At 37.6% G+C, this 27,265-nt stretch overlaps 2 protein-coding genes across 2 annotated transcripts; both read left to right on the top strand.

The window, feature by feature from the left end:
- The first annotated feature begins 200 nt into the window (after nt 1–200).
- On the top strand, nt 201–2,851 carry LOC134811268 (uncharacterized). Its single transcript, XM_063818042.1, has 8 exons — nt 201–362; nt 578–673; nt 1,035–1,124; nt 1,250–1,336; nt 1,500–1,622; nt 1,743–1,874; nt 2,110–2,226; nt 2,416–2,851. Exons 1-8 carry the CDS (start codon nt 306–308, stop codon nt 2,683–2,685), a joined length of 972 nt encoding a protein of 323 aa, XP_063674112.1. The 5' UTR covers nt 201–305; the 3' UTR covers nt 2,686–2,851.
- A 13,698-nt stretch (nt 2,852–16,549) lies between these two features.
- Nucleotides 16,550–20,767, top strand: LOC134811259 (uncharacterized). The gene is made up of 8 exons (XM_063818031.1): nt 16,550–17,000; nt 17,216–17,311; nt 17,673–17,762; nt 17,888–17,974; nt 18,138–18,260; nt 18,381–18,512; nt 18,748–18,864; nt 19,054–20,767. The coding sequence occupies exons 1-8, from the start codon at nt 16,944–16,946 to the stop codon at nt 19,321–19,323; spliced, it is 972 nt and encodes a 323-aa protein (XP_063674101.1). The 5' UTR covers nt 16,550–16,943; the 3' UTR covers nt 19,324–20,767.
- Nucleotides 20,768–27,265: the final 6,498 nt, after the last annotated feature.

Here is a 27,265-nt window from a genome sequence, read left to right as displayed (position 1 = left end):
GGCTTAGCTCTAAATGATATCATTGGATCAACTGAAACAAGTTATTACATATAAAGTACTAGTTCTGGCTAAATCGCATTATGGCATCATTTTCTTCGGCTTCCTTGATCATCTTTTTTTGTGATATTGAAAAAAGTTATTCTGGAATTTTTTGATGTCCGTTAACGTAATATTCGGTAAAATCACATAAGGATTTGTCCTCTTTTCTCATCCGTATACTGTTAAATATATAAAGATAGGAGGTTTTCAGTAACCAATAATCTATTTTATGTAGTGGATAACATTTGCATCGTGCAATAGCTGACATGTCAGGACCCAGAGCTCAACTTATAACGGCCTTGTCAGAGAGAATAAAAATCGAGGTATGTCCAATTATAATCATATCGACAGAATACTGCATCGTATTTATTTTCATAGCAGACATTTATTATATAGGGATATTTATAATAATTGTAGTTTTTTAAACATTTTGTTCAAAGTTTGTGTCTATGTGTACTCATTGAGTCATTGAGTCTTGCGTAATACTCAAGACTCACGCATAGCAGTTGATAATACAACATTCTATTTCCAATGCTAGAGAGTAACGGAATTCATTACGCATAGTATTACAAATAATGGAGAGCAGTGCAGCTGTGTAAGCTGTCTAGTACAAACTCCAGTGGTTTTAGGCTGGGTGAGTAAACTCTCAACTATATAGATTTTCATTTTATAAGTTATCGTAAATTTAAGGGACCATAGTTATAAGATATAAATCTTTGTATATATTTTGGTCTTGTGTAAATGTAATTGAAATACATTGCAGATGTTAAGCTTCTTTGAATTTTAAAATTATAGAAATACCGTAGTGTTATTGAAACTATCCTGATGGTGTTGCTGTATCCATATTTCATCGTAAAAATATATTAGAAGCTCCTGAATTTTCAGAATATGAACAGTGATATTGATTATTAATTGAATTATTACAACCTCTTTGTCTAAATCAGTTAAGACTTTTTCAAAAAGGTGACACCCGTTTAATTACAATAATTTTTCAGGGGATTGAAAATGAAAACATACTTGAAAATTATGAAAACGAGTTTCCGCCACTTATCAAAGCTGAACTTGCACCTAAACCCCATAATCAGGTTTTTAATGACATAATCACAATTATTTTATCATATTGTTGCACGGTTAATTGGCTGTATTGTTGATAATTATTTTATTTCCCGAAAAGGTATTTTAAGACGTTTCAAAAAAGCATGTTTTACAGGAACTTTGGAGTCAAGTTGTCTCAAATCCAACGCTCATTTATGGGTTGGCATCCTCTGAAGCTCCAGAAAATTGTCATGTCCAAAGGGTGAGTAAAACTGTTCATTCAATGATTACCCCATTTTATTGGATCCTTTTTTATTAAATTCAGGTTGCTGTAGACTAAAACAAAAAATAGATTAGTAATAGTGTCACTCTCGAGTTGATTTAGATTATTAGACAAAGCTTTTTTAAGTCGATGAAAATTACAGGAAAACGAGTACTTATCTGATAAGACGACAACCGGGGTTGGAGTTCTTGTACTGAAACAGAAAAACAGTAAATGTAAAACAACACAAGCTCAGAGATTCAAGGAGAAAGAAAAAAAACAAAAAGTTTGTAACTTAACTTTAATATAAAAAAAGCTTATCAAAGTACGATTAGTTTCTTAAAATTAATGATAATTACAATCAATTAATTTTTACTTTCTATACAATTACGATAAGCATTGGCAGGCCTATAAAGCTAAGGTGAGTAAAAACAAACATGGACAATGCAGAACAGAATCCCTATCATTTGGAATTAATTTACACAACGGATTCGAAAGACTAAGCCTACGAGAACAGCTGTGCAACAATTCAAAAAATGTAAGATTATAATTATTTGCATCCATAACTGTTTGTCTCTGACTTGTAATTAATTATCTGACATTTTCGTTTTATTTAGCTGTATAATTGTGCAGCGTAAATTCATTTTAGGTCGCATAAAATTTACACTTTACCAATACAACATAATTATTTGTCCCGCAGAAGAAAATTGTTTCAAATATATGTTATATTAACATAATATTTACATTAATTATAATATTGTACAAAATTGCAGGAAGAATGTCATTCATACGAAAATAGGACAACAGGGGATGAAGCTGTCGCATCAAAAAAGAAACCCATTAGAAAAACAAAAGCTCAGCGAAACAAAAAGAAAGAAGAAAAACGAAAAGTTTGTAAAATTCATTTTTTGAAATATTTTGATGTTTTTGATTAAATCTTTTTTATGCGCATTCAATGCAGACTAATTGGCACTCCTTCCAAAAGAAATAAATTATTATACGATGTGTAGCGATTGAAATATATCAAAAGGTACTTAAACATCGATATTGTAACGAATTACATGAAGAACAATTTGCAGGCTAAGGCTTTACAGTTAGAGATACAGTTACTAAAGCAGTTTGACGAAATAGAAATTATACAAAGATCAATATCTATCGAAGAAAAAGAAAAACATGAAAAAAGGACTGCAAAAAGAAGAAAGAAAGCAGCTAAAGTAAGTCTAGTCGTGAATTTATTTAAATTTCATAATTATAATTATTTGCATGACCAACTTCTTATATACGACAACTTGGTTCATTTTGAGGTTTCTTATACTTCATTCCCAGTGCGAAATCATCAAAGACATTAGTGGAGGAGGAACAGACAAACAATTCACAAAGAGTTTCAAGAGAAATTCGAAGAGAAAACGAATAGGAAGGAAATATAAAAAGCAAACTTCTGAGTCTTCCGTACACAAAAAAGGTAAGAAAATGTTATAAGAGTTGTGTTTATAAGTTGAGGATATAATTACTTTTACAATGTGGTGATTTTTTGATAAAGCAGCTTTCTGTCCACAGGTCTTATTGATAATTTAGTATTATGATCCTCAATGTCTGACATCTCGACTTGTTTTAGTTATTATTTTCAATCTACAGCCGCACTTTTCAGCTTTAATTAGAAATATTATAGTTTAACGTGCATGATGCAATCATAAACGTCAAAAAATATTCCACAATTTGTTAATTCTAATTTCCCTTCTTTCACTTTGAAATGTTATTTTCATTGCACATTTTCGAAATACATGCCACTTCTAAACACAAAAATAATCAACACATTGGCCAAAAAGTACGCACTGTACGTATTTTGTAATAATTACGTACGCATATTGTTTGAGCTTAAATTATAATATCCGGTCAATTATTACATATTTCACAGTCTCAATATGAACGTAAATCCTCCATGTAACGATATTTAGCCTTTATCTAATACTTTGCGATTAGAAGGTAAACAAAGTCATTAAAAATAGATTAGATCATGTGGGTGCTATCAATCACATTGCTAGTTGAATTTTATAAGTTTCTGCGCGAATAGCTAGCCTCGCTGCACAGCTGTCGTATGTTAGGCCAAAATATCTTACTACATGTACGCGTCGGTACTTTATTATTTTAAATCCCGAGAATGTGAATATATTTGAGACTCGCACCAAATCTTTTCACCAGCCTGTTTGTTATAATCGTAATAATAATAACGATTATATTCTTTATGCAGTTCATGTGAACAAATTCTGTACATTGTATTTCAGATTTGCCCAAAGAAGACAGTCTCGAAAGCAGCAGGAATTCTTCATTCAAAGATAATCAGAGAGATGATCAGCCTTTCGAAAGGGAAAGTGAAAGACAAAGTTCTCCTTCAGATGATGGAATAACAATGAATGTAGAATACTTAATGAATGAGAAGCAAGATGTTAAGGAAAGTCAAAGACAGAGCTCTCCTTCAGATGATGGAATGACAATGGATGAAGAATCCCTAATGAATGAAGAGCAAGATCCTAAAGAAAGTGAAAAATATCTACTAAGAAAAATGAAGCGTGCATTAAGAAACATTCGCTACCACTCTTCTCCCGGTGGCAGATCTGCGCTAAACAAAGCGCAAAGTAGGTACTTCTCTTCTCCCGGCGGCAGATCTGCACAAAGTAGGTACTTCAATTCTCCCGGCGGCAGATCTTCACTAAACAAAGCACAAAGTAGGTACTACTCTTCTCCCGCCGGCAGATCTGCACAAAGTAGGTACTTCAATTCTCCCGGCGGCAGATCTTCACTAAACAAAGCACAAAGTAGGTACTACTCTTCTCCCGCCGGCAGATCTGCAATTCATAAAGCAGCTAAGAAATATAAATCAGTCCCACATGTGAACGATCGAATGAAGGAAAAACTTCGAATTGTTAGGCAAAAACCAGAAACCAGGCAAAAACGGAAGGATTATGAAGATTCAAAGAAAGAAAAATTATCGCAGTCTAGAAGAACTCGGTATCGCCGAAGCAGATTGTTTGAAGAATTTGGGGAAGATTTTGACGATGACATAGATTATTGCTTGAAAAGGAAGCAGGCCATGAAACAGATAAAGACGCACACGACCCGCAACAATAAAAAATTGCAATTCCTGTTACACAAGGAGAAGATCAAGGGATTCAGAAAAAGTGTCTTCCTCCCTAACCTACCATATGTTTCAAAAAGAGGAACATTCAAATCAAAAACGTTCATGAGGTCAAAGAGCAGGCTTACATGGAAAAATGCCGTTATGCGATTGATGATGGAGCATTTGAATGATCAATTAACCAACAGCATCATTAAAAAATGGTACCCATCTCTCAATTTTAAAGGAAAAACCGACCATTACAAAAAGAATTTTGTCGCATCACAGCTCCAGAGGAGGATTTTGAACAGCCGTGATCTGTGGATCAAAGTTTTATATGGCCGTTGTCATAAGTTGAACTTGACATCGGAGCAGCTTCTCAACAAAGAAAAGTTGGACACATCTGAAGAGAAGCGCCATGACAGCATCCTTGGCTATAAATGTCACAGAAAAGGTACGGAACCTTACTTTCCTCTATACAGCTTTTTCAGTAGGGAGCCATTCACATTTCGGTACAACAAGGCTTCAAAGAAGAGCAGAGAGGAAACGAGAAAAAGTGAAAAATGTACTGCCGACTGCATTCCTGCTGGGGGTTTTGAGGTAACTCGCTTCAAAGACTTCTTGGCAAGATGTAAAAATTTAGAAGTGAGAAATTCCAGAACCTTCGTTCAAGAGTCAAACAAGTGTGGCAATGTCAAAGCAAATGAAATCTACAGCTTGATAGTCGAGCAGCGTAATCACCCTGAAAGCTGTTTAAGGAGGGAGGCGAAGAACAAGTGCTCAAGTGACTTAGTTCTGCTGAGAAAATTGAGTGTCCACTCCAAAAATGCTCGATCTATCTATAAGACTGTGAACGAAATGAAAACAGCCGACCAATTTGTGTGCGACTTGGATACGGCAACTGCAACAGGGGATATCGAGTATTTGATTAAACTAATGCAATACGAACCCCTGATTGCAGAAAAAATATTCAAGGTTGAGAGACCGCCACAAATCATTAATGAGCAGTATATGGAAGACAACTTTCCTAAACAATATTTAGAATTCCTGACTACAGTCAACGCCAACCATACAGTGCCTTGCATTTCTTGTCAAAGGCTGACCGAGGATAATCCTAAGAAATGCAAAACCATAACATCTCGATGGAAGAAGGTGAACATCGTCAACTCAGAATACATGCTTCTTCTCCACTTTCTGCAGTCAGATGAATGGCTTAAAATGGGAGGTGTTTATGTTGACACGTTGGTGGGCAAAAGAATTTGCAACTACTGTCACACTAAAATGGACAAAGGGGAAGTTCCAAGGATATCAGTGAGGAACGGGATGAACGAAGGGATCGTTCCCATGGAAATAGCTGATTTGTCCCAGTTTGAGTGTATGTTCATTCGACAAATTTCAATGTTCCAAACGTTTTTGAAGCTGGGACCAAGTGTTGGAAATCGGCCGAACAATGAAAAAATGGCGGCAGTCAAAGGATTTAGTGTCCACATCCCGGTCCCAATACAGGCGAACGTTGAGCAATTAGCGGGAGGAGTGCCTCATGGACTGTTGAATCCAAAGAATTTTATTGTCCTTCATGGTCTGCCAAACAAAAACAGGAAAGTTTGGCAATCTTTGATTAATGTGGACAAAGTCATTAAGGCAATAAAATGGCTCGTGAAGAACAACCCTCTTTATGAAAAAATAAACGTTCCAACAAAAGGGTGAGATTCTTGACATGATGTGTGAGGTTGATAGTGATATTGAAGATGGAGAAGGAGCGATTCCAAGGGACTTCTTTGATAGCTTTGATTGCTCTGACAATAAGAAAGCTCAAGATCCCTCCGATTCATCCTCTGCTACTTCTAGCGCTGGTTCGAGTATCAAACCGTCTACTAAGAGAGCTTGCCATAAGAACAGTTACACGTCTGAAGACATGGACATGTCATTGCCTGAAATGCTACCTGCGGAAAAGAAAGAAGATGTTGCCGATATAAATGACGAATATCTTGACAATTTATGTGAAATGGAAAGCGGCAGCAACGATGATAATTCAAGCAATAGCTCCATATTTTCACTTCGTAGTACATTCACAAAATCAGCTAAATTACCCAATGACTCAACAGACATGGATAGTGAAATCAGTGTTGATGAGGAACCACGCCAATCAATTGACAGTGAAATTAGTTTCAATGAGAATGAGAGCATAGATAAGGGCGGTAATTGTCATATAAAACCGTTCAAGAGCGTGACTAGTGTCGACTTTAAAGATATGGAATTGAGTCTTGACGAAGAAGATCCCTCCTATAAGAATTTATGGAAGTTTTCTGCAACAGTCAGCAATGAAGAAATGGCCCGGATAAAAAATGTCTCTAGTAGTAACAGCAGGAGGAAGTTGATTGCGCTAAAATGTGTGGTGCATATGGCTAGGATGCTAAACAGCAATGGTTCCCTCTGCGTTCGTTGCCATCAAGATGTCAAAAATTACAGAGATAGAGTCATTAATCTGTTGCGATTGGGAAAGAACACACTAGGCTACCAGCTGCTACACATCCAAGCGATCCTAACGTCGTTTTCAAAGATGAGATCAGCATTGCTTGCAGAAGATGACTCGATCAAAACCAACAAGTGCTCCTTCTGTGTCCTAAATAAAGTCTCTAAAAATCCCCTCAAGAAGAAAGCCAGGCGTAACACAAAAGGCAGCTTAAAAACGGTTTCGAATAGCCATCAATTGAGAGCAAGCTGGGGAGCAAAATTCTTTTATAGCACAAAAGTAAAAACTTTGTCCCTGTTAGATTCTATGAAAGAGGAAAGGCAGTTATGTGACGGATGCTACGAGGACGTTGAGAAAAAGTCAAGCAAAGGCATATCACACTTTACGAAACCCTCGCGATCTCTAACACTCAAAATACAAAAAAGGTCTACAGCTTTGTATGACTCGTACTGTGAAGTACAGGGGCTATATGCAAATGCTAATGATAATGAGTCACGTAGAGATGGTATGTGCATAAAGTGTGATCACCATATTTCCCTCTGCCAGGATATCCTCGATAAGAGGTTCGAGGATTTGGAGTTACCTGCTGAGGAAATGAAATGTTCTGAGGTTATCGGCTTGAAAGATAAAGAAGAAACTAGGCTTCTCACGGAGAACTTCCCTGAAAATATTTCTGCTAAAGAAAGGTCCACTTTAAGATCCAAAAACATGTTCTATAGCGACCATATTCTTCGCCATATTGGCACCGCTTTAGTCAAGTCCATCCATTGTCAACATTGCAAGAAACATCTCAAAGCAACTATAGCAGCCTTTAAAAGACTCGCGAAGTACAAGAAGCCGTCACCCGAGAATCAACCCGTAAATCTTGAAGACTGTGATCCCAGTGTACTCCAAAGTTTAGACGTTTTCTACTCTGAGCGATTGGCAAACTCACTTTTACATGGGTGCTGCTTCAAGTGCGAGAATTCACTCGACCTAATTGGAGGCGGAACAGAAAGTAGTGATGATTCCTCTGATATGACATCAGCTTCAGGTTCATCTGCCAAGATTTCTTCAGCAGCAGAGGAGTATTCAAGTCCAAATATTTTCTTCGAGGACGTGAAATCAGATAATGGAGATAAAAAGGGGCCTAAGAAAATGATGGAAGAGATGACTGAGGAAGACTACAAGAACTTAATCGAAGAATTCACTGTCACTGGTATGGATATCCTCGACGATAATCCTGAGTTAATGGATGATCTATACAGATTGTTGAGATTAGATGATGATCCTGTAGATCTGACAGACACAAAGCTGGACCTGCTGGCTTTTCCTGAGATCTTCAGCTGGGGTGTTGGTGGAAGGAAGGGTTTTAGAGGCGAAGAAGCGAAGCCCTTGCAATACGAAAAGTGTAGACTGATGTCCAGCAATGGGCCAACTCGAAGAAATCTACAGCATTTGTTTCACTTAGCAGGTGAGAATGAGCGTAGAAAAATCCGTTCTAGCATCTTCGCCACGCTAAAAAATGTACAAGGCATGGGACACCTAGATGCGGCGACTTTGCTCAACAAAATCAAAATGAAAGATCCAGCATTATTGAAAAGGATAAACAAAGTATTGAGGTTGGTTCCGAACACACAAGCTTATTGGGAAAGTGCCCGCGCAAAACTTAAAGCGCAAATTGAAAAGTTTGGTCCCCCAACCTTTTTCGCCACATTTAGCCCCAATGAGTACGACTGGGAAGACCTAATTCAACATTTAAAAGATGTCAACAGTGACATACCTAATATAGATGACCTGTCTCCTTCTGCTTTGCTGAATAAGGACCCTGTATTGACATCAACTTACATCCACAAAAAGTTTGATGCTCTTTTAAAGTTTATAATTGATGCAGAACCTTTGGGGAAAGTCAAGTCATACTTTGTGAGACATGAATATCAATCTCGAGGTACTATTCACTTTCACACATTTATTTGGATTGATAAAAGTCCCCTGATCGGCAAAAGTTCTGATGCGGAGGTTGCAAGCTTCATCCAAAAACACATCACTTGCAAACTCCCTGATCCAGTGAATGAAGCAACATTGTTTGATGTAGTGGGTAGCTACCAAAATCATTCGTGTAGACCGTATTGCTTAAGAACATTTAAAAAGACCAAAAATCCTTCAAAGACCAACAAAACTAGTTCAAAAACGCAAGTCGCCTGTAGATTTGGGTTCCCAAGACCAAAATCACAGAAATTCATCCTTCATGATGTTCTCTCGAGTGTGATTGGAAGAAAAACAAAGCAGATGAAGCAACGATTGTATGATTTGCCAAGAAGTGAAGAAGAAAGAAGGATAAATGACTATAACCCAATATTATCCTTTCTCTGGAAAGGTAATATGGACATTCAATTCCTTGCGGAAGACAGTCACTCGATCACGCAGTATGTTACCAAATACATAACAAAGGGAGAAACGAGTGTTGTAGACATTGATGAAGCAGACTTGAAAGATCTGTCCAAAACATCGTATCAGAATCTTTCCAAGTTTGCGTTCCAGCTTCTCAAATCTCGTGAGATGGGGGCACATGAAGCAGCTGACAGGATCCTTCAAAACAGTGGCGAACTATGGAGATCCTCAGAGACTTTTGTGTGGCTCCCATCCACCACTCCAGATCGTAGGACTAGGGTAATGCGGAACCTTAGTGACTTACAGCATCAGAAGCCTGACAGCACTAATCTATTCTTTGACGATTGGGTACACGTTTTTTATCCCAATAGGCCTCGAACAAAGGATTTTGAAAGCATGACGCTCTACGACTTTGTCTCTAAGTACGAAAAAGCGATAGGGAAACCTGAAAAGTTTGAAAAGAAAGACGAAGACAAGTATATCAAGATCAAAAGTGAAGATGGAAAATATATACGAACTCTTCAACGGAGAAAGAAAGAACCCGTTATATACCATCACAACTATTCCTTAAATACTGACCCTGAGCTGTTTTATTACAGCATGTTATCTCTTTATAAGCCTTGGCGAGATGAAGCGGACATCGCAAGCTCTCACGACAAATACAGCGATGCGTTTTTTGATGCCGTCGAGGACTTTTCACAGCTCAAGGAAATGTCTAGCAAGAAGATCAATATTGAAAAGGCTAGAGAGAAGATGGAAAAGGAAGCAGAAGCAAAAATGGCAGCATCTGGGACAGCTACTCCTTCACAGGCTGAGGATGACATCGATCTCGGAAATCAAGGTCTTAGATCCGGCCTACGAGATTTTGAGATAGTCAACGATAGAAGCGAAATAAAGTCTCATGGGGAACTTGAATCGTTCGTCAAAACATTGAACGAAGATCAAAAAAGAGTGTACCTCAAAGTCACCAAACATATTGAGCATATGGTTCGACACAGGGACAAAGAATGCACGGGAAAGGAGTGCAGTCGACCTCTCAATTTATATGTAAGTGGGTTTGGCGGAACAGGAAAATCTTATTTGATAAAAGCTCTTCAAGGGTATCTTTGGGTGCAGAAAAACCTCTTCGATGAATCAACTGATATTGCGTTGACTGCACCAACGGGGCTTGCTGCAGCAAATGTGGGAGGACAAACGCTTCATAGTCTTTTTAGTTTGCCAGTTGAGCATGGTGAAAAACTGCCCAAGTATACCGCACTCAAGAAGAATTCGATGCAGCAAACAAGGACTGTACTCAAAGACTTAGCATTGCTTGTTATCGATGAGATTAGCATGGTGTCGGCAGAGATGTTGATGTCAATAAACTTAAGATTGCAAGAGATCTTCGGTGCTGATGATTTGTTCGGCGGAAAAACCGTTGTTGTCTTTGGAGATCTTCTACAGTTGCCGCCTGTTCATGGCAAACGGCCATTTCAGGATTTGTCTGGGGACGATGTCCATAATTTAACTGGAGGCCTTAGAATCCCGAGTCACCTTTGGGAGAACTTTGAGTTTGATGAACTCACTATAAATCAACGGCAACATGGAGATGCTAACGAAAAATGGAGTGGTATGCTTGGCAGGATTCGTATTGGCCGTCAGAGTCTAGAAGACATTAACATTCTGCAAGAGCGGCTTATCCCAGTCAGACCATGCGAACTGCCTAGCCAACACTTGGATCAAATCGTTGATTACTACCTCAGTTTACAGAAACAGTTCCCTACTACTGTCTGTCTATTACCCAAACGAAACATGATGGAATCTTTTAACGCCACAGTCATGAAAAAACTCTTTCCTGATACCATTAAAGTTGAAGCAGACGATGAAGTCGACGGCAGAACAAAAAATGACAAAAAACGGGCATTAGATGCAGTTCTGAAGATTGATAAATTGGGTGATTCTCGAAATACAGCCGACCTTGAAAAGTGCCTCATTTTGAGCGAGGGTGTCCGAATAATGCTCAGAAAAAACATTGATACCGCGAAAGGGCTCGTTAATGGTGCTATGGGAATAGTCAAACAAATCGTGCGGCAGTCCGACGACCCAAACTCAATCGTTGAGAAACTTTTAGTGCAATTTGACGGAGTCGACGGCGATGTTGCAATAACGAGGGATACTCGCAAAGTGAAGTTGTTCGAAGAGTCATACCTCCATCGTCGACAGTTTCCTATCAGCACCGGGTACGCCCTCACCATCCACAAAGCGCAGGGTATGTCTCTGAGTCACGTGTTTTGCGATTTAGGCACTATGATCTTTGCAACTGGTCAGATTTATGTCGCTTTAAGCAGGTGCAAGACTCTTGAGGGACTTTATTTGGTAAACATAGATGAGTCCCGGATTAAAGTTGACCATCTAGCTATCAATGAATATGTCCGACTGAAGAGTAAGCCAATTATAGCAGCAGGTATAAATTTCATGACTGATGGTCAGCCAGATTCGAGCAAAAAAGGCAAGAAAAGAAAGCCGAAGAAAAAGACGGAACGCATCTGGTACGAAACTGACGCAGCAAAAAAAGCAAAGGCGACCTTCGACGATATTTTGAAGAATCACACAGATGACCAAACAAAAGCTTCTAAGAAAAAGCAGTCCACCAAATCAAAGAAAAAGAAGCCAACTGCTGAGAGGAACTCCAATTTATCTGCAGCTAACATCAGCACACACATAAATCAAATTCACGCTGGAATTCCTGACGAATTTATTCCAACTGCTGATATTGTGAGCGGCTCAGAAATGATGGAGGTATACAGGAGAGCTCTGGTACCCTGTTTTAGAGCCAACTCCCCAAACAGCTTCATTTTGAGATCTGCTTTAGAGTTGGACCCCGACCCATTCAACTGTAGACAGTCCCGTGATCTCTGGTTGACCGGGTCTACCATTGCAAAGTATATTGCGGTGATCAAAGATGGTTTGGCTGAGGACGCGGGTCCAACTCTGTACAGTATGGGACCTTACTGTGGTGCTTATCGGAGTGTGCGTGGGCGTCGCCGTCAATCTGGATTGCTTGAAGATTTCATAAGGAACACATTTGCCGAGAGGCCGTTCACTCGACTTAGGTATAGTAAATTTGACGTTTTTGTCTATTAATTCTTTGACACTTTTGTCCATTTATTTCGTAATTATAGCAACGACTGTTCTTGTGTTGGTAAATTGACTGATAAAAAGTGTAAGGTATGCAAAAATCGAATGCAATTCCTAAACCTATATATTTCAGGACAGTTCAAAGTTCTCCCCTTCACTCCTAGGGATCACTTAATACAATACGGAGATCCGATGACGTATGATATAATTGCTATGGTCGGCAACCCTGGTAATCATTGGTATACGGTCATCATCGACAACAGAAATCGACAGGTATGCTTTATTCAAAATATAATATAAAATCAATTTAAACTGAGAAGCTTTTGCGATTGGTCTTATCAGGCACGTAGCCAGGGGGGGGGGGGGGGGATTGAACCCCAGAAAAAAATAAGCCCCCTAGTACCCATGGTCGCCTGGTAACTGGGCTGTGTTTATGACTGCAGTCTGCTTTTTAAAAATATACAAAATCAATTTAAACTGAGAAGATCTTACGATTAGTATGACAGCAATCTTAAAATATCTCAGCGTTTATCGGTATTAATCGTGTTTCTTGTACAGGTTCTGCACTTTGACTCCCAAAATTGCTCAACCGTAACCATGAAAGATCGTTGCCACTCACATTTAAGGCTACTTAAAGACTTCCGACAATACCAGAGGTGAGTTTAACGTTTAACACAAATGAAATATAAGTCAAAGTGTTATATTTGCTAGTCACAATTTATTGTTACTGTTAGAATGGGCATTTCTTTGTTCACACTGATAGTCTAAAATCGCACATTATTTTCAGAGACAAGCTACCTATTGTTGTCAATGGAGATTTGAATACTGATGACTATACATTTGTTGATGGTCAATCCAGTATTCAAAGAAATGGTTATGACTGTGGTGTCTTCTCTCTGATGAACATCGAAAAATATATAACTGCCAGACCATTCAATCATCCTATAGTACAACCTTTGATGAAACTATTTAGACTTAGAATATTAGCAAAACTTTATCACCAAAGTGTCATATCAGGATTAGGGGGTTAAATGTTCTCAGAAGATGGAATCATTTTTTCACCTTATCTGCCTTTAATGATATCATGTAAGATGGGCTGCTTGTGATAGCGTAATGCCTCTCTCGGCTCGCAGTCTGTCAATTGTTCTTATTATGGAAAATTTCTGGCAACTAAAAATGTTGTAATTTGTGTCGGAGCAAATTGATATCAATTTACGATTTTGATGCTATATCTGCCTTTAATGATATCATGTAAGATGGGCTGCTTGTGATAGCGTAATGCCTCTCTCGGCTCGCAGTCTGTCATTTATTCTTATTATGGAAAGTTTCTGGCAACTAAAAATGTTTTAATTTGTTTCGGAGCAAATTGATATCAATTTACGATTTTGATGTATTAATTCTTCGTGCAATTTGTTGTTATTTACTGTTATTATGTAATATTATGTTGATGTTTGTTTTGATTTATTTGTTTATATTTGTGATGTTTTAAATTATTTCTTGTTGTTGAATTTTGCATAAGTAATATTTCTTGGTGTTCAGTAATCTTTTAGAATATTTTGTGATTATTATTTCGTATTTAAATTTGTTTATAACGTTACAGAAGGTATTTATTTAATGTAGTTCAAGGAGCCCTAACTCGCAGCCTACGATGGCGCCTCTTTGTGTTTCACTCAGATCACGGCCTGCTATATTGTTAATTGTAGTTATTTCACAATGCTGGCAAGCATGACCGCCGCTCTTATATTCACAATACTATTTACCCCCTTTACTATTTACCCCCTTTACTATTTACCCCCTTTACTATTTACCCCTTTTACTATTTACCCCCTTTACTATTTACCCCCTTTACTATTTACCCCCTTTACTATTTACCCCCTTTACTATTTACCCCCTTTACTATTTACCCCCTTTACTATTTACCCCCTTTACTATTTACCCCCCTTACTGTTTACCCCCATTGTAATTCGATGTTAAAGATGACAGGAATAAAAAATAGTTGTGTGGAGGTTCTTAAGAAATTTGCGCAAAATACGCGCCAGCATGTTATACGAAATTAGGTAAAAAACCCAAAATCGCCATATTCAGGTGCCTTAAAAACCATGTTAAAATTGAGTTAGAGATCTGAAACTTTGCAGGGCGTCTAGACCTCGTCCAAATCGACAGTAAAAAAAATTTCATGTTTCAGGAGTATCGGGAAGTGGGTTTTCTGGAACCCCTGTTTTACAACAGATTGTCGTGAAGCATATATATATATGATATAATATAGACGCTTTGGCAGTCAATTGGCAGTCAATTGTAGCCTACATTTAAGTGTCCGTAGATTCAAAAGTATAAAAGATACAGTCATTTTGAACCACAAGTCTTGAAGATAATCGTTTATACTTCAGTTTTCATTATATTGAAAAATAATTTAACGTCATCATAATCACTTGATGACGTCATCAAATTAAGTGTTTTTAAAACTTGTTTTTTGACAAAGTAACAACTTTTCAAATCGATTTTAAACCATTAAGGAGTAATTTTATTCAAAATCTGAGGACAAATTCATCTTAAATAATTGTTCAAGCATTCTGAAAATCTACCGGAAAAGTTTCCTTACCTTGCTCCTTCATAAAGATATTTGCTATTGAAGTTAGTGCTTTTTTGAAGAACAATTTTATAAAAACACAAAAGTTGTGAATTAGTATTCTCTGGTGTTGGGCCATCCCTTGGATTGTGGAGCTCAATTTTGCTTCCTAAAGGTCTAAATTGTGTTATAGGCTAGTTTTAAAGTTGAAAATCGAAAAGTTGCACACGTGGGGTCACGCCCAAATTGATTTAAAATAGCTAAAATCACTAAACATTTTGATTTTCACGATTTTTATCAACTTTGGAGTCCCGTTGTGATTCAAGTTCTTTTTGAAATCTTCTGAAACTTTGCATGCTTATCAAACTATATATTAAATACCACTCTGCAAAAATTTACGGTGATTCAATATTGTATACGCACGCAACGTCCGCTCAAAGTTTGCACGTGCGAAAGGTGAGAATTTTGCTTATTCGTGATTTTGAATATATTCTGCTTTCCCACAACAGTAAAACAATATATTATATGAATTTGATACCAACTTGAAAGAATTTAAATTGACATATTCAGTCAATGATCGATAGATATGCTACCTCAAACACAAGGAAATGTTTTAAGGCAATTTTAAACCGTTGAAATTGCATCCTTATAATTATTAACTTATAACTCATTAATTAAGTTATCAGTTGACCTTGACATTGAACAAAAAGAGATGATCGTTTACCAAAACTCATAATCAATAATTATGGGTATAGTAGGCAAAGGCTTTTTGACAGAAATCTGTTACTGGAAACTGGTGGAAACGCTAATTGATAACCAAAACTAGAATGTCGAGTTCACGCTTTCAAAAACTGTGACGTTCATGGTTTGAACAAATTGAATTCCTTTGCTTATCGACTTACAAAATACTTCCGACAATTCTCACCTACGTCAGAGATAACCTGTTAGTGTTGAATTCTCGTGGGTTGTCTTTGTTAAACTTGTAAAATGAAACCATAGGAACTGTGGTGTTAATTTTTTTAGTACGAATTACGTAACAGCAAGGGTTCTGAGGAACCATATATGGTGAGGATACAGGACCAAAATTTTATAATGTCGTAATATAATTACGCGATTGTGACGCGATTGTGACGTAAAAGCTCTACCAGATTGTTAGCAGACTACGTAGCATAAAGTATAAAAACCCACCTCTCGCCTCAGTGTCACAAAAAAATTTTCAAGTTGTGTCCTTTGTTATAAAAGCTTTGAAATACTTAGTTTGCTCATTTTCCCTTTACTTGTAAGTAATGATTTTTTGGCCTTGTGTCTGTCAAAGTCAAAAATAATTTCACGGCTTCGCATACACCGGGCACCTTCTTTGTCTGCCTCTTATACGTGGCAGAAATGTGAAACAAAATCATATTATTGAAGCTTTCTTGCGACCCTTATAACATTATATTTCATTTAATTGATTTGATTATTTTAGTCTTTGCGTCAGTTATTTTCAGTTTTCCAAATAAATTATTTCATACGGTGATCATGTCACGTGATCGAGACAGCATTTTAAACCTGTGTCCTGTTTGGTGATACGGAATCAGTGTTCAGAAATGTATGTTTTATAAGTTGGTTTCAATTATCGGGGGCCCTTGCACTTTTAGAAAAACTTTATAGCTCGACTGGAGAGTGGCTTAGCTCTAAATGATATCATTGGATCAACTGAAACAAGTTATTACATATAAAGTACTAGTTCTGGCTAAATCGCATTATGGCATCATTTTCTTCGGCTTCCTTGATCATCTTTTTTTGTGATATTGAAAAAAGTTATTCTGGAATTTTATGATGTCCGTTAACGTAATATTCGGTAAAATCACATAAGGATTTGTCCTCTTTTCTCATCCGTATACTGTTAAATATATAAAGATAGGAGGTTTTCAGTAACCAATAATCTATTTTATGTAGTGGATAACATTTGCATCGTGCAATAGCTGACATGTCAGGACCCAGAGCTCAACTTATAACGGCCTTGTCAGAGAGAATAAAAATCGAGGTATGTCCAATTATAATCATATCGACAGAATACTGCATCGTATTTATTTTCATAGCAGACATTTATTATATAGGGATATTTATAATAATTGTAGTTTTTTAAACATTTTGTTCAAAGTTTGTGTCTATGTGTACTCATTGAGTCATTGAGTCTTGCGTAATACTCAAGACTCACGCATAGCAGTTGATAATACAACATTCTATTTCCAATGCTAGAGAGTAACGGAATTCATTACGCATAGTATTACAAATAATGGAGAGCAGTGCAGCTGTGTAAGCTGTCTAGTACAAACTCCAGTGGTTTTAGGCTGGGTGAGTAAACTCTCAACTATATAGATTTTCATTTTATAAGTTATCGTAAATTTAAGGGACCATAGTTATAAGATATAAATCTTTGTATATATTTTGGTCTTGTGTAAATGTAATTGAAATACATTGCAGATGTTAAGCTTCTTTGAATTTTAAAATTATAGAAATACCGTAGTGTTATTGAAACTATCCTGATGGTGTTGCTGTATCCATATTTCATCGTAAAAATATATTAGAAGCTCCTGAATTTTCAGAATATGGACAGTGATATTGATTATTAATTGAATTATTACAACCTCTTTGTCTAAATCAGTTAAGACTTTTTCAAAAAGGTGACACCCGTTTAATTACAATAATTTTTCAGGGGATTGAAAATGAAAACATACTTGAAAATTATGAAAACGAGTTTCCGCCACTTATCAAAGCTGAACTTGCACCTAAACCCCATAATCAGGTTTTTAATGACATAATCACAATTATTTTATCATATTGTTGCACGGTTAATTGGCTGTATTGTTGATAATTATTTTATTTCCCGAAAAGGTATTTTAAGACGTTTCAAAAAAGCATGTTTTACAGGAACTTTGGAGTCAAGTTGTCTCAAATCCAACGCTCATTTATGGGTTGGCATCCTCTGAAGCTCCAGAAAATTGTCATGTCCAAAGGGTGAGTAAAACTGTTCATTCAATGATTACCCCATTTTATTGGATCCTTTTTTATTAAATTCAGGTTGCTGTAGACTAAAACAAAAAATAGATTAGTAATAGTGTCACTCTCGAGTTGATTTAGATTATTAGACAAAGCTTTTTTAAGTCGATGAAAATTACAGGAAAACGAGTACTTATCTGATAAGACGACAACCGGGGTTGGAGTTCTTGTACTGAAACAGAAAAACAGTAAATGTAAAACAACACAAGCTCAGAGATTCAAGGAGAAAGAAAAAAAACAAAAAGTTTGTAACTTAACTTTAATATAAAAAAAGCTTATCAAAGTACGATTAGTTTCTTAAAATTAATGATAATTACAATCAATTAATTTTTACTTTCTATACAATTACGATAAGCATTGGCAGGCCTATAAAGCTAAGGTGAGTAAAAACAAACATGGACAATGCAGAACAGAATCCCTATCATTTGGAATTAATTTACACAACGGATTCGAAAGACTAAGCCTACGAGAACAGCTGTGCAACAATTCAAAAAATGTAAGATTATAATTATTTGCATCCATAACTGTTTGTCTCTGACTTGTAATTAATTATCTGACATTTTCGTTTTATTTAGCTGTATAATTGTGCAGCGTAAATTCATTTTAGGTCGCATAAAATTTACACTTTACCAATACAACATAATTATTTGTCCCGCAGAAGAAAATTGTTTCAAATATATGTTATATTAACATAATATTTACATTAATTATAATATTGTACAAAATTGCAGGAAGAATGTCATTCATACGAAAATAGGACAACAGGGGATGAAGCTGTCGCATCAAAAAAGAAACCCATTAGAAAAACAAAAGCTCAGCGAAACAAAAAGAAAGAAGAAAAACGAAAAGTTTGTAAAATTCATTTTTTGAAATATTTTGATGTTTTTGATTAAATCTTTTTTATGCGCATTCAATGCAGACTAATTGGCACTCCTTCCAAAAGAAATAAATTATTATACGATGTGTAGCGATTGAAATATATCAAAAGGTACTTAAACATCGATATTGTAACGAATTACATGAAGAACAATTTGCAGGCTAAGGCTTTACAGTTAGAGATACAGTTACTAAAGCAGTTTGACGAAATAGAAATTATACAAAGATCAATATCTATCGAAGAAAAAGAAAAACATGAAAAAAGGACTGCAAAAAGAAGAAAGAAAGCAGCTAAAGTAAGTCTAGTCGTGAATTTATTTAAATTTCATAATTATAATTATTTGCATGACCAACTTCTTATATACGACAACTTGGTTCATTTTGAGGTTTCTTATACTTCATTCCCAGTGCGAAATCATCAAAGACATTAGTGGAGGAGGAACAGACAAACAATTCACAAAGAGTTTCAAGAGAAATTCGAAGAGAAAACGAATAGGAAGGAAATATAAAAAGCAAACTTCTGAGTCTTCCGTACACAAAAAAGGTAAGAAAATGTTATAAGAGTTGTGTTTATAAGTTGAGGATATAATTACTTTTACAATGTGGTGATTTTTTGATAGAGCAGCTTTCTGTCCACAGGTCTTATTGATAATTTAGTATTATGATCCTCAATGTCTGACATTAGAAGGCTTTCGTAACCTTCGAGACTACTCGACTTGTTTTAGTTATTATTTTCAATCTACAGCCGCACTTTTCAGCTTTAATTAGAAATATTATAGTTTAACGTGCATGATGCAATCATAAACGTCAAAAAATATTCCACAATTTGTTAATTCTAATTTCCCTTCTTTCACTTTGAAATGTTATTTTCATTGCACATTTTCGAAATACATGCCACTTCTAAACACAAAAATAATCAACACATTGGCCAAAAAGTACGCACTGTACGTATTTTGTAATAATTACGTACGCATATTGTTTGAGCTTAAATTATAATATCCGGTCAATTATTACATATTTCACAGTCTCAATATGAACGTAAATCCTCCATGTAACGATATTTAGCCTTTATCTAATACTTTGCGATTAGAAGGTAAACAAAGTCATTAAAAATAGATTAGATCATGTGGGTGCTATCAATCACATTGCTAGTTGAATTTTATAAGTTTCTGCGCGAATAGCTAGCCTCGCTGCACAGCTGTCGTATGTTAGGCCAAAATATCTTACTACATGTACGCGTCGGTACTTTATTATTTTAAATCCCGAGAATGTGAATATATTTGAGACTCGCACCAAATCTTTTCACCAGCCTGTTTGTTATAATCGTAATAATAATAACGATTATATTCTTTATGCAGTTCATGTGAACAAATTCTGTACATTGTATTTCAGATTTGCCCAAAGAAGACAGTCTCGAAAGCAGCAGGAATTCTTCATTCAAAGATAATCAGAGAGATGATCAGCCTTTCGAAAGGGAAAGTGAAAGACAAAGTTCTCCTTCAGATGATGGAATAACAATGAATGTAGAATACTTAATGAATGAGAAGCAAGATGTTAAGGAAAGTCAAAGACAGAGCTCTCCTTCAGATGATGGAATGACAATGGATGAAGAATCCCTAATGAATGAAGAGCAAGATCCTAAAGAAAGTGAAAAATATCTACTAAGAAAAATGAAGCGTGCATTAAGAAACATTCGCTACCACTCTTCTCCCGGTGGCAGATCTGCGCTAAACAAAGCGCAAAGTAGGTACTTCTCTTCTCCCGGCGGCAGATCTGCACAAAGTAGGTACTTCAATTCTCCCGGCGGCAGATCTTCACTAAACAAAGCACAAAGTAGGTACTACTCTTCTCCCGCCGGCAGATCTGCACAAAGTAGGTACTACTCTTCTCCCGGCGGCAGATCTTCACTAAACAAAGCACAAAGTAGGTACTACTCTTCTCCCGCCGGCAGATCTGCACTTCATAAAGCAGCTAAGAAATATAAATCAGTCCCACATGTGAACGATCGAATGAAGGAAAAACTTCGAATTGTTAGGCAAAAACCAGAAACCAGGCAAAAACGGAAGGATTATGAAGATTCAAAGAAAGAAAAATTATCGCAGTCTAGAAGAACTCGGTATCGCCGAAGCAGATTGTTTGAAGAATTTGGGGAAGATTTTGACGATGACATAGATTATTGCTTGAAAAGGAAGCAGGCCATGAAACAGATAAAGACGCACACGACCCGCAACAATAAAAAATTGCAATTCCTGTTACACAAGGAGAAGATCAAGGGATTCAGAAAAAGTGTCTTCCTCCCTAACCTACCATATGTTTCAAAAAGAGGAACATTCAAATCAAAAACGTTCATGAGGTCAAAGAGCAGGCTTACATGGAAAAATGCCGTTATGCGATTGATGATGGAGCATTTGAATGATCAATTAACCAACAGCATCATTAAAAAATGGTACCCATCTCTCAATTTTAAAGGAAAAACCGACCATTACAAAAAGAATTTTGTCGCATCACAGCTCCAGAGGAGGATTTTGAACAGCCGTGATCTGTGGATCAAAGTTTTATATGGCCGTTGTCATAAGTTGAACTTGACATCGGAGCAGCTTCTCAACAAAGAAAAGTTGGACACATCTGAAGAGAAGCGCCATGACAGCATCCTTGGCTATAAATGTCACAGAAAAGGTACGGAACCTTACTTTCCTCTATACAGCTTTTTCAGTAGGGAGCCATTCACATTTCGGTACAACAAGGCTTCAAAGAAGAGCAGAGAGGAAACGAGAAAAAGTGAAAAATGTACTGCCGACTGCATTCCTGCTGGGGGTTTTGAGGTAACTCGCTTCAAAGACTTCTTGGCAAGATGTAAAAATTTAGAAGTGAGAAATTCCAGAACCTTCGTTCAAGAGTCAAACAAGTGTGGCAATGTCAAAGCAAATGAAATCTACAGCTTGATAGTCGAGCAGCGTAATCACCCTGAAAGCTGTTTAAGGAGGGAGGCGAAGAACAAGTGCTCAAGTGACTTAGTTCTGCTGAGAAAATTGAGTGTCCACTCCAAAAATGCTCGATCTATCTATAAGACTGTGAACGAAATGAAAACAGCCGACCAATTTGTGTGCGACTTGGATACGGCAACTGCAACAGGGGATATCGAGTATTTGATTAAACTAATGCAATACGAACCCCTGATTGCAGAAAAAATATTCAAGGTTGAGAGACCGCCACAAATCATTAATGAGCAGTATATGGAAGACAACTTTCCTAAACAATATTTAGAATTCCTGACTACAGTCAACGCCAACCATACAGTGCCTTGCATTTCTTGTCAAAGGCTGACCGAGGATAATCCTAAGAAATGCAAAACCATAACATCTCGATGGAAGAAGGTGAACATCGTCAACTCAGAATACATGCTTCTTCTCCACTTTCTGCAGTCAGATGAATGGCTTAAAATGGGAGGTGTTTATGTTGACACGTTGGTGGGCAAAAGAATTTGCAACTACTGTCACACTAAAATGGACAAAGGGGAAGTTCCAAGGATATCAGTGAGGAACGGGATGAACGAAGGGATCGTTCCCATGGAAATAGCTGATTTGTCCCAGTTTGAGTGTATGTTCATTCGACAAATTTCAATGTTCCAAACGTTTTTGAAGCTGGGACCAAGTGTTGGAAATCGGCCGAACAATGAAAAAATGGCGGCAGTCAAAGGATTTAGTGTCCACATCCCGGTCCCAATACAGGCGAACGTTGAGCAATTAGCGGGAGGAGTGCCTCATGGACTGTTGAATCCAAAGAATTTTATTGTCCTTCATGGTCTGCCAAACAAAAACAGGAAAGTTTGGCAATCTTTGATTAATGTGGACAAAGTCATTAAGGCAATAAAATGGCTCGTGAAGAACAACCCTCTTTATGAAAAAATAAACGTTCCAACAAAGGGTGAGATTCTTGACATGATGTGTGAGGTTGATAGTGATATTGAAGATGGAGAAGGAGCGATTCCAAGGGACTTCTTTGATAGCTTTGATTGCTCTGACAATAAGAAAGCTCAAGATCCCTCCGATTCATCCTCTGCTACTTCTAGCGCTGGTTCGAGTATCAAACCGTCTACTAAGAGAGCTTGCCATAAGAACAGTTACACGTCTGAAGACATGGACATGTCATTGCCTGAAATGCTACCTGCGGAAAAGAAAGAAGATGTTGCCGATATAAATGACGAATATCTTGACAATTTATGTGAAATGGAAAGCGGCAGCAACGATGATAATTCAAGCAATAGCTCCATATTTTCACTTCGTAGTACATTCACAAAATCAGCTAAATTACCCAATGACTCAACAGACATGGATAGTGAAATCAGTGTTGATGAGGAACCACGCCAATCAATTGACAGTGAAATTAGTTTCAATGAGAATGAGAGCATAGATAAGGGCGGTAATTGTCATATAAAACCGTTCAAGAGCGTGACTAGTGTCGACTTTAAAGATATGGAATTGAGTCTTGACGAAGAAGATCCCTCCTATAAGAATTTATGGAAGTTTTCTGCAACAGTCAGCAATGAAGAAATGGCCCGGATAAAAAATGTCTCTAGTAGTAACAGCAGGAGGAAGTTGATTGCGCTAAAATGTGTGGTGCATATGGCTAGGATGCTAAACAGCAATGGTTCCCTCTGCGTTCGTTGCCATCAAGATGTCAAAAATTACAGAGATAGAGTCATTAATCTGTTGCGATTGGGAAAGAACACACTAGGCTACCAGCTGCTACACATCCAAGCGATCCTAACGTCGTTTTCAAAGATGAGATCAGCATTGCTTGCAGAAGATGACTCGATCAAAACCAACAAGTGCTCCTTCTGTGTCCTAAATAAAGTCTCTAAAAATCCCCTCAAGAAGAAAGCCAGGCGTAACACAAAAGGCAGCTTAAAAACGGTTTCGAATAGCCATCAATTGAGAGCAAGCTGGGGAGCAAAATTCTTTTATAGCACAAAAGTAAAAACTTTGTCCCTGTTAGATTCTATGAAAGAGGAAAGGCAGTTATGTGACGGATGCTACGAGGACGTTGAGAAAAAGTCAAGCAAAGGCATATCACACTTTACGAAACCCTCGCGATCTCTAACACTCAAAATACAAAAAAGGTCTACAGCTTTGTATGACTCGTACTGTGAAGTACAGGGGCTATATGCAAATGCTAATGATAATGAGTCACGTAGAGATGGTATGTGCATAAAGTGTGATCACCATATTTCCCTCTGCCAGGATATCCTCGATAAGAGGTTCGAGGATTTGGAGTTACCTGCTGAGGAAATGAAATGTTCTGAGGTTATCGGCTTGAAAGATAAAGAAGAAACTAGGCTTCTCACGGAGAACTTCCCTGAAAATATTTCTGCTAAAGAAAGGTCCACTTTAAGATCCAAAAACATGTTCTATAGCGACCATATTCTTCGCCATATTGGCACCGCTTTAGTCAAGTCCATCCATTGTCAACATTGCAAGAAACATCTCAAAGCAACTATAGCAGCCTTTAAAAGACTCGCGAAGTACAAGAAGCCGTCACCCGAGAATCAACCCGTAAATCTTGAAGACTGTGATCCCAGTGTACTCCAAAGTTTAGACGTTTTCTACTCTGAGCGATTGGCAAACTCACTTTTACATGGGTGCTGCTTCAAGTGCGAGAATTCACTCGACCTAATTGGAGGCGGAACAGAAAGTAGTGATGATTCCTCTGATATGACATCAGCTTCAGGTTCATCTGCCAAGATTTCTTCAGCAGCAGAGGAGTATTCAAGTCCAAATATTTTCTTCGAGGACGTGAAATCAGATAATGGAGATAAAAAGGGGCCTAAGAAAATGATGGAAGAGATGACTGAGGAAGACTACAAGAACTTAATCGAAGAATTCACTGTCACTGGTATGGATATCCTCGACGATAATCCTGAGTTAATGGATGATCTATACAGATTGTTGAGATTAGATGATGATCCTGTAGATCTGACAGACACAAAGCTGGACCTGCTGGCTTTTCCTGAGATCTTCAGCTGGGGTGTTGGTGGAAGGAAGGGTTTTAGAGGCGAAGAAGCGAAGCCCTTGCAATACGAAAAGTGTAGACTGATGTCCAGCAATGGGCCAACTCGAAGAAATCTACAGCATTTGTTTCACTTAGCAGGTGAGAATGAGCGTAGAAAAATCCGTTCTAGCATCTTCGCCACGCTAAAAAATGTACAAGGCATGGGACACCTAGATGCGGCGACTTTGCTCAACAAAATCAAAATGAAAGATCCAGCATTATTGAAAAGGATAAACAAAGTATTGAGGTTGGTTCCGAACACACAAGCTTATTGGGAAAGTGCCCGCGCAAAACTTAAAGCGCAAATCGAAAAGTTTGGTCCCCCAACCTTTTTCGCCACATTTAGCCCCAATGAGTACGACTGGGAAGACCTAATTCAACATTTAAAAGATGTCAACAGTGACATACCTAATATAGATGACCTGTCTCCTTCTGCTTTGCTGAATAAGGACCCTGTATTGACATCAACTTACATCCACAAAAAGTTTGATGCTCTTTTAAAGTTTATAATTGATGCAGAACCTTTGGGGAAAGTCAAGTCATACTTTGTGAGACATGAATATCAATCTCGAGGTACTATTCACTTTCACACATTTATTTGGATTGATAAAAGTCCCCTGATCGGCAAAAGTTCTGATGCGGAGGTTGCAAGCTTCATCCAAAAACACATCACTTGCAAACTCCCTGATCCAGTGAATGAAGCAACATTGTTTGATGTAGTGGGTAGCTACCAAAATCATTCGTGTAGACCGTATTGCTTAAGAACATTTAAAAAGACCAAAAATCCTTCAAAGACCAACAAAACTAGTTCAAAAACGCAAGTCGCCTGTAGATTTGGGTTCCCAAGACCAAAATCACAGAAATTCATCCTTCATGATGTTCTCTCGAGTGTGATTGGAAGAAAAACAAAGCAGATGAAGCAACGATTGTATGATTTGCCAAGAAGTGAAGAAGAAAGAAGGATAAATGACTATAACCCAATATTATCCTTTCTCTGGAAAGGTAATATGGACATTCAATTCCTTGCGGAAGACAGTCACTCGATCACGCAGTATGTTACCAAATACATAACAAAGGGAGAAACGAGTGTTGTAGACATTGATGAAGCAGACTTGAAAGATCTGTCCAAAACATCGTATCAGAATCTTTCCAAGTTTGCGTTCCAGCTTCTCAAATCTCGTGAGATGGGGGCACATGAAGCAGCTGACAGGATCCTTCAAAACAGTGGCGAACTATGGAGATCCTCAGAGACTTTTGTGTGGCTCCCATCCACCACTCCAGATCGTAGGACTAGGGTAATGCGGAACCTTAGTGACTTACAGCATCAGAAGCCTGACAGCACTAATCTATTCTTTGACGATTGGGTACACGTTTTTTATCCCAATAGGCCTCGAACAAAGGATTTTGAAAGCATGACGCTCTACGACTTTGTCTCTAAGTACGAAAAAGCGATAGGGAAACCTGAAAAGTTTGAAAAGAAAGACGAAGACAAGTATATCAAGATCAAAAGTGAAGATGGAAAATATATACGAACTCTTCAACGGAGAAAGAAAGAACCCGTTATATACCATCACAACTATTCCTTAAATACTGACCCTGAGCTGTTTTATTACAGCATGTTATCTCTTTATAAGCCTTGGCGAGATGAAGCGGACATCGCAAGCTCTCACGACAAATACAGCGATGCGTTTTTTGATGCCGTCGAGGACTTTTCACAGCTCAAGGAAATGTCTAGCAAGAAGATCAATATTGAAAAGGCTAGAGAGAAGATGGAAAAGGAAGCAGAAGCAAAAATGGCAGCATCTGGGACAGCTACTCCTTCACAGGCTGAGGATGACATCGATCTCGGAAATCAAGGTCTTAGATCCGGCCTACGAGATTTTGAGATAGTCAACGATAGAAGCGAAATAAAGTCTCATGGGGAACTTGAATCGTTCGTCAAAACATTGAACGAAGATCAAAAAAGAGTGTACCTCAAAGTCACCAAACATATTGAGCATATGGTTCGACACAGGGACAAAGAATGCACGGGAAAGGAGTGCAGTCGACCTCTCAATTTATATGTAAGTGGGTTTGGCGGAACAGGAAAATCTTATTTGATAAAAGCTCTTCAAGGGTATCTTTGGGTGCAGAAAAACCTCTTCGATGAATCAACTGATATTGCGTTGACTGCACCAACGGGGCTTGCTGCAGCAAATGTGGGAGGACAAACGCTTCATAGTCTTTTTAGTTTGCCAGTTGAGCATGGTGAAAAACTGCCCAAGTATACCGCACTCAAGAAGAATTCGATGCAGCAAACAAGGACTGTACTCAAAGACTTAGCAT

The sequence above is a fragment of the Bolinopsis microptera genome, chromosome 2, assembly GCF_026151205.1.
Source record: "Bolinopsis microptera isolate Bmic1 chromosome 2, MBARI_Bmic_1.0, whole genome shotgun sequence".
NCBI lineage: Eukaryota > Metazoa > Ctenophora > Tentaculata > Lobata > Bolinopsidae > Bolinopsis > Bolinopsis microptera.
Note: the sequence above shows the minus strand (reverse complement) of the source record. Positions and strands in the feature narration are given on the sequence as shown.

Excerpts from the sequence above, each read along its gene's own strand:
- LOC134811268 (XM_063818042.1), top strand. The coding sequence starts at position 306 with ATGTCAGGACCCAGAGCTCAACTTATAACGGCCTTGTCAGAGAGAATA. Across the intron at positions 674-1,034 it reads CTCCAGTGGTTTTAGGCTGG|GGGATTGAAAATGAAAACAT; the intron begins GTGAGTAAACTC and ends ATAATTTTTCAG. Across the intron at positions 1,875-2,109 it reads TGTGCAACAATTCAAAAAAT|GAAGAATGTCATTCATACGA; the intron begins GTAAGATTATAA and ends ACAAAATTGCAG.
- LOC134811259 (XM_063818031.1), top strand. The coding sequence starts at position 16,944 with ATGTCAGGACCCAGAGCTCAACTTATAACGGCCTTGTCAGAGAGAATA. Across the intron at positions 17,001-17,215 it reads CAGAGAGAATAAAAATCGAG|AGAGTAACGGAATTCATTAC; the intron begins GTATGTCCAATT and ends TTCCAATGCTAG. Across the intron at positions 18,513-18,747 it reads TGTGCAACAATTCAAAAAAT|GAAGAATGTCATTCATACGA; the intron begins GTAAGATTATAA and ends ACAAAATTGCAG.